At 36.4% G+C, this 12,500-nt stretch overlaps 1 protein-coding gene across 1 annotated transcript in view; it reads right to left on the bottom strand.

Annotated features, from left to right (window-relative positions):
- Nucleotides 1-12,500, bottom strand: part of LOC123507454 (acetylcholine receptor subunit alpha-L1-like) — a 231,844-nt gene that overhangs the window by 29,885 nt on the left and 189,459 nt on the right. Inside the window, exon 2 of the mRNA XM_045260334.1 lies at nt 509-553. Within this exon, the coding sequence (XP_045116269.1) occupies nt 509-553 (45 nt within the window). The remainder of the gene's footprint in view (nt 1-508; nt 554-12,500) is intronic.

Genomic DNA, 12,500 nt, shown 5'->3' with positions numbered 1-12,500 from the left:
AGGGATCTGAATAGGTTTGGGAGCAGCAGTGTCCGTCTTAAGGCCATTCAATTCTATCTGGAGACACGATTCCTGACAGTAGAGACGAAGGTGAAGGGAAGCAGAAATCGAGAGAAATAGACGGAAGATTGAAGTCAGAGAGAGAGAGAGAGAGAGACACCCGAATTCAGAAACACCTCTCCCTTCACCATGACAATTTTCCAAGGCTACAAAAACAGCTAGCCGTGTTTGAAGACAGTTTTTCCTTATAATAAACTAGAAACTTTGTTAATCCATCGCTAGAACCATGAAAATACTCTTAAAAACACGAGTACCTTTAATTGGAGCCTTTGGAAAGTAGTGATGGTGAAAGGGCAAAACGGTTCAAAGAGAGAGAGAGAGTAAAAAATACACAAAAAAATAATGAGAAACTTTCCTATTGTTTTCTAGGAGGTGTATCAGTGTGTTGAGGTGAGTGTTCAGGTGTGAGGGAGTAATTAAAGGTGGGCTCAGGTAGGGCAGTACTCACGTGATGCACCCAAACGTTTGTTGTCATAATCTGCTCCTTCAGGTTCTGTTGGGAGAGAAAATAGTCTAGTTAGTAATGAAGGCAAAAGAAAATGGATGTTAGAGGTGTGATTAAAGAAAATGGTTTAGTGTGAAGAAAATCAGTTTATATTATTATTATTATTATTATTATTATTATTATTATTATTATTATTATTATTATTATTATTGTTAGAGGGAAAATAAAAAGTTATGTTGGAAAAGAAAATGGAAAAGATAGTTATATGTTTAGAGTAAGGAAAATTGTGTTATACGAAAATATATTAATCCAATCCATTCAGTACCATGACGCGTTCCCATATTCGTTTTTCTTACTATTTGGTGACTTTTTAAAGCTTCAGAAACTTATAAATAGTGAAGACTGTGGCCATTAATCTTCTGAGCTCCATAGACCCTTTCTAGTGTCAATACAATTGTCTAATCGTACACAAATCTCGAAGTAGAAATGTATGCCATTTTTTAAGGGGTTAATACGTCTAATAATAATAGGGAACATGACATAAGAGAGTGAAATGAAGGAAACAAATGCTAAAGTAAGAAAGAAACCTATAAATTGGTCACGAGAGAAAACGAAGACCAAGAAAATAAAGAAAAAATGAAATTAGGCAAAGGAGAAAAATAAAATGTAATAATCGTACACAAATCTCAAAGTAAAAATGTGTTCCAGTATTGAAGGGTTAATCTTCTGACGTTCATACACTCTTCGTAATGTCAATAAAATGGTCTAATCGCACACAAATATCTAAAGGAAAAATGCGTCCCAGTATTGAAGGGTTAATCTTCTGACCTCCATACACACTTCCTAATGTCAATAAAATGGTCTAATCGTAAACAAATCTCAAAGTAAAAAAGTATCTCAGTGAAGTGGTTCAGGGTTGTGTTCTTTCACTCATTTTTTACTTGCGAGAAAGAAAATGATAGTTCCCATGAGAAAAAATGAGAAAATTAGTAATACGTTTCAGGAAATTGATTAATAAGGGCAGAATTAAAAGTACCATTCGATTTTCTGGAAAAAATTGGGATAAAAATATAATTGTAAATGATCCGCTCAAAGTGAAGACAAATTGCTTGATAGGAGGATGAATGAAGTGAAGGATGAATAAAGTGAAGGATGAATGAAGAGAAGAATGAATGAAGTGGAAGATGAATGAAGTGAAGGATGAATGAAATGAAGGATGAATAAAGTAATGGATGAATAAAGTAATGGATGAATGAAATGAAGGATGAATGAAGTGAAGGATGTTTTCAATGGAGAGGTAATGTGAAGGAAATTGCCACACGAAAGGGATATTTTCGTGAATTATACGAAAGAAAATGGAACGTAAGAAACATGTTTTTAGAAATTATAGCAAAGAGAACGATGTAAGCGACATACTTTTGGAAATCCAGGAAATAATCTCATCTCATCTCTCTCTCTCTCTCTCTCTCTCTCTCTCTCTGAAGGATCCATCAACCTCTGAAAGAAAACGGTTAGCTCGTCTCATTAAAACTTCAAGCACACACTTCGCTAATTTCACACTGACTACCCCTCAATGTGCCCACGCCAGGTATTGACATTATTAATTAGCTGTCTTTACCTGCGGCTACCTCACCTTCATACACATTTTCAAGGCGCTCTCGCAAAAAAAAGATACGCCTCGTTTACCTATTTCAGCTTTTTTACTCTCTGAAATTTGTGTGTAAATGTTATGGTGAGGAAAAATGTACGTAGGCTTTTTGTAATGTTGTATTGGTGAAATGAATATTTTTTTGGCATTTTTCTATTATTTTGCAGTTAAAATTTTCATTGTCCGTTCATTTGGTACACGATTTTTGTTTCTAGGAATTTAAGTTAATATTTCTAACTTGTTATTTGGTAAAAAAAAATAAATAAATAAACACTTGCCCTGTATTTTTCTTTCATCAAACACGTATTTTTTATGAATATTCAGAATTTTGTGCATATGTAGTGTTTGAGTTCACAGTTTTCATCCTTTCCATAACGTTTCACCTTACTTCCTTCACTCGAGTCATTAACCCCTTTGAATACCATGATGCGTTTCCATGCTTATTATTTGGTGATTTTGTACAACTTCAGAAACTTAAGTGGGGAATTGAAATAGTGAAGACTGTGGCCATTAATCTTTTGACTCCATAGACCCTTCCTAATATCAATAAAATGGTCTAATCATATCTATATTTCTACGTAAAAATGTTTCTCAGTACTGAAGGGGTTAAACATTCCTAAACACATCACATTACCTCAACAAAACACTTAATTTTATGAACTTCAAACACAAACAAGCTCAAAATATTCCTTACCAGACCGCCTTTCCTTCCTTCCCTCGAACACTGCAGGCTCACCAAACACACAACAATATTAAACAATCTGTAAGGTAACATAAACACCAAAAACATTGCCAAAACTTAAGAAAAATCGCGGGTTTGGGAGCTTTTGGGTGCATCATTTTTCTTCCTTTCTTTGCTGCCTGGCCGGGGTTCAGCAGCTGTGGCAAGTCAACCTTTCCCCGTTTTCTTCACGTTTACTTTGAGGGCAGACTGCGTAAAATACTTCATCTCACCGTCATGAAAATACTGCCAGTCTGATCATCCATCACACCAGCTGACTACAAGTACCTTCTGCTTCTCCTCCTCTTCCTTTTCATCTTTACTTCATAGTTCATTTTTGTTCTCGTCAATCTTTTTTTTCTGTTATTTGGTATTCATTTTCAGTTTTGTGAATTTTCTTATCTTCATTTTTTTTTTTTTTCTCTTCTTCTTCTTCTTCCTTTCTCTTCATCATCTTTAACTTTCCATTTTATAAGTTTCTCCCTAAAGTTTATATTAGCAATGCCAATATATTACTGCTTGTGTGTGTGTGTGTGTGTGTGTGTGTTCAACTATGCATCATGTTTACGTCAAAAGATAAACGCACACTGCCTCAAGGGCACACACACACACACACACACACACACACACACACACACACACACACACACACACACACACGGGAATCCAAGAGCAACATGAGTTTTTTCCCTATTTTTGGCAAGCATGAGAGAGAGAGAGAGAGAGAGAGAGAGAGAGAGAGAGAGAGAGAGAGAGAGAGAGAGAGAGAAAGAAAGAGAGAGAGAGTCATATTTTCATTAGCAAAGAACGCAATAAGAATTCTTCCCAAACAATTTCCCTCCATCACTTTGAGAAGACAAAATGACAATATTCTGCTGACAAATTAAGGTGAAACTTCTCAAAACTCGATATTTTTTCCGTTTTCTTAATTGAAGTAACGTTGGAATCCCTTTGTGCTGAGAGACATTAGGACATAAGACTATAATGGAAGCAGGAACAAGCCATCAGAACTACAAATGGAGGTTCCTGAATATAAATCTTTTACATGGATCTATTTCTTATTACATTTTTAACTATTTTGCAGTCTTTTCTCCTGAATTTTTTTAATGTGTTAAATTTCTTTCTACAACAAGTTTAGGTTATCAAATTCTTCATATTTTTTTCTCTTCTACAAACAAAAACAAAAAAATACTTCTACTTATCTTATTTTATCTTTTCACTTTTATTTTTGTCTTTTAATACTTATCTGTAACATCTTCGGCTTATCAGAATCTTCATATTTTCTTTTCTACAAACAAAAATTAAAATCAATGAACTTATGACCTTAAAAAATGTGACTGAAATACAAAAAACTTCACATAACACAAATTTCCAGCAAAGAACAATGCAATGCTAGTAAAACGAAGCAAAAATCATGTAATCCTGAATACACACTTGAATACTTTATCTTAATTTCCTATTCTATCCTTTCACTTTCATCCCGTGTCTTGATATTATTTGTAGAATGTTCAGGTTATCAGAATCTTCATATTTTTTTCTCTTCTGCAAACAAAAACAAAAATAAAAAACTACTTTTACTGAACGTCCTATTCTGTTTTCACTTTTATTCTGTCTCTTAATATTTATCTGTAACAAGTTCAGATGATCAAATTCTTCATTTTTTATTTTCCTACAAATAGAATCGAAAACTATTTTTACTAAACGTCCTGTTCTATCTTTTCGCTGTTACCTTCTCTTGGTTTTTATCTTCACGTCCAATTCTATCTTTTCGCTGTTACCTTCTCTTAGTTGTTATCTTCATTTTTTACTTTCCTACATATAGAATAGAAAGAAAACTATCCTTACTTAACTTCCTATCCTATGACTCAGTTCCTCATCACCTTTATTATGTGTTTCAATTTCCCTCTCTCAAATCCAAGCTATTTCTTTTTATATGTAAGATGGAAACCAGGCAAGGGCAACAAAATATTAAAAAAAAGGCCTACTTGAAATGTTGGTTCCCTTGAAGAGCAGTAAAGAATTAGCCAAAGTCCAGGGAAAAATGTCTTAAAAGGTTCACTGCCAAACTAGTTACAATAAGCTAATGTCCTCTCACACTATCGTCCTATCTCTCCTTCTCTTTGTTGTTGTAGTTGAAGGAAGGATACATGGGTTATAGAAGCACTTTCCTCTCCATACCTCCCATCCTTATTTTCCTTCACTAAATAAGCAGTTCAGGTTTTGGAAAGTTTACAGACCAGTTTCCTTCACTAACCTTAAATCCTTCCTTTCTTCCTTCCTTCTACATGCAGTTCACGGTATAGGAAGGTACACTACACGAAGTTACACGGACAATTTATCTTCCGTTACCTTCGCTTCTCTCTCTCTCTTCCTTCTCTCTGTAAGAAGTTTAAGTTTTAGGAGAATCTACTGCCTGGCTTCCTATCTTTACCTTTCCTTCTCCTTCTCCTTCCCTCAATAAGGAGTTGAAGTTATAGAAGGTCCAATCATACAAAACCGTACAAAGTCATTTCCTTAATTTAACCTTCCCTTCTTCCTCTTCCTTCTATAAGCAGTTCAGGTTATAGGAAGAAACATTACCTATTTTTCATCTCTTACCTACCGTCCTCCGTCCATTTTCAACGATGCACAACTTTACACGAGTCACTTCCCTTGCCTCGCCTCCCGCCCACCCTCTCTCCTTACCCTCTTTAACTACCGTCTTCCTCCTCCTCTATATAAGCGCTTTAAGTTATAGTAAGGCGCAGCGCTTGATATACAACTTTACACGACCCATTTTCCTTCGGTCCCCGTCCACCCACTCCTACCCTCTTCCTCCTCCTTACCCTCCTCTTTTATCTCCCAAATACTTCCGAGGAGCGAGAACTCCGGCATCCTCTAATCACTAGCGATAAAGTTACCTCCATTACACCCTGAAATACCATCGCCAGAGAACCGATTTTTCACCCAGGTATTTTTCCGTCCGCCGCGCTACGACCAGGTAACTCATCACTGTAATGAGCGGAGATTCCACCTAACTTAAAACTCAAGGCAACACGTGCTGGCGCCGCTATCACCCTTACCAGCATAGCGTGTAGGGTTTAGATTCCCTGGAGCTGCGTCGTTTCTCAAAAGGGCAGGAATGCATTTTCTTGACATAGGACCGTTGCTTGTATTCTCCTCCCTCCTCCCTTCTCCTCCTTCCTCCTCCTCCTCTTCCTCCTTGGCCTTCTATACTGAGCCAGGTGCAGCCAAACGCATTAATAAGGAAACTGCGTCTTTCTGGTCAGCGGCTCCAGGTTAGCTCTCTCTGGCTCCCTCTGGCTCCCTCTGTCTGCTTCTGGCTTCACCTGGCTTCCTCTGGCTCTACCTGGCCGTCTCTCACTGACAGGTAATCGCCAAGGTGTCTGATTAATTGGCTCAAGACATTGCACCTGTAGGAGACAGCAAGGAAGAGGAGGAAACGTAGGAGGAGGAGGAGGAGGAGAAGGAGGAAGAGGAGGAGGAAGAGAAAAGAAGGAGAATAAGAAGGAGGAAAAAATAAATAAAAATAAGAGCAAATATCTAAGAAAATTAATGTTTTACGACGTTGAAGAGACAAAGAGAAGGAAATGAGAGGAAAATCTAGAAAAAAAGTTTGGAAAAGTAAATGAGAAAATCTTCGCGGAACTTTGGAAAGTACAAAAAAGAAAAACGTGAAAAAAAGTTTGGAAAAAGGAGAGAAAAAAAAATAAAGCAAGAGAGAAAGTTACGGAGAGGAAAAATATATAAACAGAATACAATATAGAAAAAGGAGAAAGAGAAAAACTAAAATATTTGAAAAGTAGAGAAAATAATAAATGAAGAAGTTAATAACGATGAGAGAGAGAGAGAGAGAGAGAGAGAGAGAGAGAGAGAGAGAGAGAGAGAGAGAGAGAGAGAGAGAGAGAGAGAGAGAGAGATAATTTATGGTCTCTCAAGTGAAATATTCATAACAAAGAATTATGAAAGACTAGGAGGGAAAAAAGAAAGGAAAAAAAAGGAGAAAGAAAGAGACTTGGAGTTAAGATATTAGCAAGACAGGAGAATAAAGAAGAAAAAAGGAGAGGTGGAAAGAATTTGAGAGGGAAATTGAAAGAGACACGATAGATTACATAAAGAAAATGAAGGAAAAAATAGTGATGAAAAGGAGAACAAAAAAACAAGAGGAGAGGAAATAATAAGAGGAGGAGGAGGAGGAGGAGAAGAAGAATAAGAAGAATAAGAAGAACAAGAACAAGAACAAGAACAAGAACAAGAACAAGAACAAGAAGAACAACAACACGAACAAGAACAAGAATAACAAGAAGAAGAAGAAGAAGAAGAAGAAGAAGAAGAAGAAGAAGAAGAAGAAGAAGAAGAAGAAGAAGAAGAAGAAGAAGAGGAAGAAGAGGAGGAGGAGAAGGAAAAGACAAGAAAAATCGTAACACAACCACTTAAATAAAAACTAAATAAAAAAAATAGAAAAATGGAAAAAAAAGAAGATAGATAAAAGGAAATGAAAAAAATCAAGAAAATAAAATGAAAATATACATGACAGAAATACACGTTATCCTGTCTCTCTTCTGAGGAGGAGGAGGAGGAGGAGGAGGAGGAGGAGGAGGAGGATTTGTCACAGTTAAGCCAGGTGTAAAAAGACGGACTTCTAGAACCAAGTGACACGCAGACAGATAATACCTCCTCCTCCTCCTCCTCCTCCTCCTCCTCCTCGTTGTCACCTGCCGCATCTTTCATCTGCCAGGTATCTTATCCCCTCTGCTAATCTCTCTCTCTCTCTCTCTCTCTCTCTCTCTCTCTCTCTCTCTCTCTCTCTCTCTCTCTAGTTGAAATGGAGATGTAAGAGGACAAAGAAGAAAAAGAAAGGAAGAAAAGAGGAAAAAGATGAAAAGAAGAAGAAGAAGAAGAAGAAGAAGAAGAAGAAGAAGAAGAAGAAGAAGATAAAGAAGAGGAAAGATGATGATGATGATCCTGATCAAGAAGAAGAAGGAGAAGAAGAAGAAGAAGAAGAAGAAGATGATGATATGATGATGATGATTAAGAAGAAAGAGAAGAAGAAGAAAAAGAAAAAGACGAAAGAAAATAAAAAAGCAAAAAGAAGAAGAAAAGAAGAAAAAGAAGAAGAAGAAGAAGAAGAAGTAAGAAAAGAATCAAAATAACAAAAGAATGAATCAATAAACCAAAAGAAAAAACAAAAGAACTAAAGAAATTGATAAAAAAGCAAAAATAATAATAACAACTTCAAATACACGAACAAAACCAAGAAAATGAAAAAGAAAACGGGAAATATGAAATAGGTTCTAAGGGTAACTCAACTAAAACAACAGAAAACGGAATCCCTCACACATATCACTCAGCTGAGCCTCTCCATCTCTATACGGGACTCTTTCAGCTTAACCTTCCTTTTCTTAGCCTTGTATTTGCATGTAAAGGCCGTCTGTCTGTCTGTCTGTCTGTCTGTCTGTCTAAACCGTGCAAGCTGTGATGATATATGTATGCTTGCTCTCTCTCTCTCTCTCTCTCTGTGAAAAAGATGTGTGTGTGTGTGTGAGAGAGAGAGAGAGAGAGAGAGAGAGAGAGAGAGAGAGAGAGAGAGAGAGAGAGTGGGTATCAAGTTTCCCGAGAGTATTGTCAATTATTTTCTTTTTTGTTTTCTCTTCCTCCATTTTCTCCAGCAGTCACCCCATACAAGACTGGGGTAACCATCACATTTATTTTCTTTCAGTTTTTTTTTTTTCATTTCATCATCAGTTATTCTTTCATATAAATTTAGTTGCCTTTCTCACTTTTTATTTTACTTTTCAATGTTGTGGTATTTGTGGATTTTGTTCCTCTCTCTCTCTCTCTCTCTCTCTCTCTCTCTCTCTCTCTCTCTCTCTCTGCTCACTCATCCCTAAAACTGGGTTTTTTTATGTGTACATATTTCTTGAACCGCGCACGCACACACACACACACACACACACACACACACACACACACACACACACACACACACACACACACACACACACACACACACACACACACACACACACACACACACACACACACACACACTTTTTGTTGAGAATAAAAGATTTTTTTGTAACCGGAAAAAAAAGAAACTTTGATCGTCTCTGTGTGTGTGTGTATGTGTGTGTGTGTGTGTGTGTGTGTGTGTGTGTGTGTGTGTGTGTGTGTGTGTGTGTGTGTGTGTGTGTGTGTGTGTGTGTGTGTGTGTGTGTGTGTGTGCCAAAGCAATATCCGAGGAATTCTTGTGATCCAACGTTGCCTTTAAATCAATTGTTTAATTTTGCATATATTTATTCTTTTGGAGACGCAACCCTTCTCTCTCTCTCTCTCTCTCTCTCTCTCTCTCTCTCTCTCTCTCTCTCTCTCTCTCTCTCTCTCTCTCTAACCACCTGTTTCTCCTCTCACTAATTCTCCGTCCACCATTAATCTCAACCTCACTCCTCCTCCCCCATCCGCGGTGGAGGGAGGAGGGAGAGATAGGAAGGAAAAAAAAGGGAAGAGATATGAGGGAGGTGAAATCACGGGAAGGAGAAGACGAATGGACAGCAGAATAACGGAGGAGTGTTTCTCTTCTGATGGTGAGAATTTTACACACCCACACACACACACACACACACACACACACACACACACACACACACACACACACATACATACAGACACTACACATACAAACATATATCTTTCCATTCCTCTCTTAAACATCATTCTAAAAGTACTTAATCTTCCTTTTTTTTTGTCATTTTTAGTTTCAAGTGTTTTTTTAATCTTGCGTTTGTTAAAGTAAGGATTTGTGTGTTTATTTATGTTAGTTGGAATGATGTACATGTGTTAGGTTTAAATGCACGTAGTAAAGAATATAAAGAGCCAAGTTTATCATCATATACACTTAAAATAAGGTAAAGACGTAAAAAAATGAAAGATATGACAATTATGAAAACAAATTCTTACACAAATAGGAGAAACAAATAGAAATCGAGATAAAAAATATAGTTCCCTAACACACACACTCACACACACACACACACACACACACACACACACACACACACACACACACATTCCCATCTATCTCTTGTTCCCTCGATATGTCACTTTTTGTCGTAACATGTTTAAACTTTGCTCATAAATACGGCAGGTGAGACTCGGGGGTGGAGAGACAGGTAGATAAAGACAAATGGAAAAATACTGGTAGATGAAAAGGAAAATACATAGACAGAATAGACAAATACAGGTAAATGAAAGAAAAAAAAATGATGACAGGTAGATGTGAAGAGACAGATAAGTAAAATACATAAAATACATGAAGACAGGTTGAGATAGACAGGTAAATGAAAAGATGTAAATAAACTATAATCTAATTGTAATTCCATTGTAATTTAATTTGTAATCTATAACTCATAAGCATAATTTTGACTATTTATTAGGTTTTAAGATAAGATGTACTCATAATACACTTTTAACCTGTAAAAACACGAAGCTAAAGTGTAAAAATATGTAAAAAAAAGGTGTGGAAAAGAATTATATATGGAGAAAAGTAGAATCAGATATGAATATTGAATTATCATTATTATTACTATTTTCATTACTATTAAGGCCAAGTTCAATGGAAAAATCATGTAATAGTTTAGAAGAGGTAAATAAACTGGTGAGGAAAACAAATATATAAGGAGAAAAGTAGATGAGGGCATGAAGATTGAATTATTAGGATTACTGTTACTATTCTCAATATCATTAACCCGTTCATTACCAGAACACGTTTTCATATTTATTTTGCTTACTATTTGGTGATTTTACACAGCTTCAGAAACTTATGTGCAGATTAAAATAGTGAAGACTGTAGCCATTAATCTTCTGACCTCCACAGACCCTTCCTAAAGTAAATAAAAGCATCTAATCACACCAAAAACTCAGGGTAAAAAAGCGTCCCAGTGCTGAAGGGGTTAAGACCAAATTCCGTGGAAAAATCATATAATAGATAAAAAGAGATAAAAAGGTGACGAAAAGAAATAGATGAGGAGAAAAGTAGATTAGGACATGAAGATTAAATAATTATCATTACTATTAAGGTCAAGGACTGGCGAAAAATCACGTAAAAGTTTGATTAACGAGTCAAGGTATAGATAGACAGGTACATAAAGGCTGATGAAAACAGGTTCCTAAACAGGTGAGGAAAAGAAATACATGAAAAGTAAAGTAGAGTAAGTTATGAATATTGAATTATTATCATTACGTAGATAAAAGACACATGAAAACAGATAAATAAACAGGTGAAGAAAAAAAATATATAGAGAAAAGTAAAAAAAAAGACATGAAGATTGAATTATAATCATTACTACCACTATTTTCATTACAATCAAGGCCGAGGACTGTCGAAAAATCACGTAATATTTGGATTAACAAGTCAAGATAGAGAGACAGGTAGATAAAGGCAGATGGAAATAAGTAAATAAAAAGTGCAGAATAACTTATGAAGATTTTTTTTTATGCAGGAGAGAAGCCAACCAAGGGCAACAAAATAAAAAAAGGCCTACTTGAGTGTTATTCCCCTAAAAGAAAAGTAAAGAGTTAGCCAAAATTAATTAAATGTCTAAATATTTCCCTCTAAAAAGTCAAGTTGTGGGAAGATGGAAATACAGAATTATTGTCATTGCCTATTACTATTACTATTAACGCCAAGTTCTGTGGAAAAATCATGTAATAGTTTGATTAACGAGTGACACGAGCTGCTGGTTAATGACTGTTATTCGTTAATCGAGTTCTTGCAGCTTAATGAACGTGTGAAAAATATAATTACTTTTGGGGTGTTTTTATTCATGTTTATTGTTCATTATTCATTAGGGGAGCGAATTGCTGGCATGGTTTTGTTGAATTACTGAATGAATGATTGTTTGTTGTTTGGTTTAAATTTTGTACACATTGATTTTGATTTGCATATTAATGTTGTGGTTATCATTATTACTGTTATTATTTCATTTCATTATTTTTTTATTATTACTATTACTATTATTGCTATTATTGTCCATTTCCACTATAGCTTTTATCTCCTTTCTAACTTTCCTCCACCTAATCCTCTTCTCTCTCTCTCTCTCTCTCTCTCTCTCTCTCTCTCTCTCTCTCTCTACTTCCTCTTCTCTTTATTCATCCCTGTGCTAATCCTTCTCTCCTCATCGATCCTTTCTTCCTTTTCCTTCTATTCCACCTGTTACTCTTCCTTATCCTAATCCTTCTCTTTTTCCCTCCTCCTCCTCCTCCTCTTCCTCCTCTTCCTCTTCCTCCTCCTCCTCCTCCTACTTTTCCTCCTCCTTCTCCTTCTATTCCTTCTCCTCCTCCTCCTCCTCCTCCTCCTCCTCCTCCTCCTCCTCCTCCTCCTCCTCCTCCTCTTCCTCCTCTTGATAAACCAGCTAGGAGAAGAGATGGAACTATTAATTCAAATAGGAGGAACTGACGGAAGAGATGGAGGAGGAGAAGGAGGAGGAATAAGAGTAGGAGGAGGAGGAGGAGGAGGAGGAGGAGGAGGAGGAGGAGGAGAGGAAGGAGGAGGAAGAGAGGAAAGGGAGGAAGGATGTCGCGCTTCTGGCCTTCCTGTGAGGGGAAATGAGGGCAACCCACGACTCATT

The sequence above is a fragment of the Portunus trituberculatus genome, chromosome 22, assembly GCF_017591435.1.
Source record: "Portunus trituberculatus isolate SZX2019 chromosome 22, ASM1759143v1, whole genome shotgun sequence".
Lineage (NCBI taxonomy): Eukaryota > Metazoa > Arthropoda > Malacostraca > Decapoda > Portunidae > Portunus > Portunus trituberculatus.
Note: the sequence above shows the minus strand (reverse complement) of the source record. Positions and strands in the feature narration are given on the sequence as shown.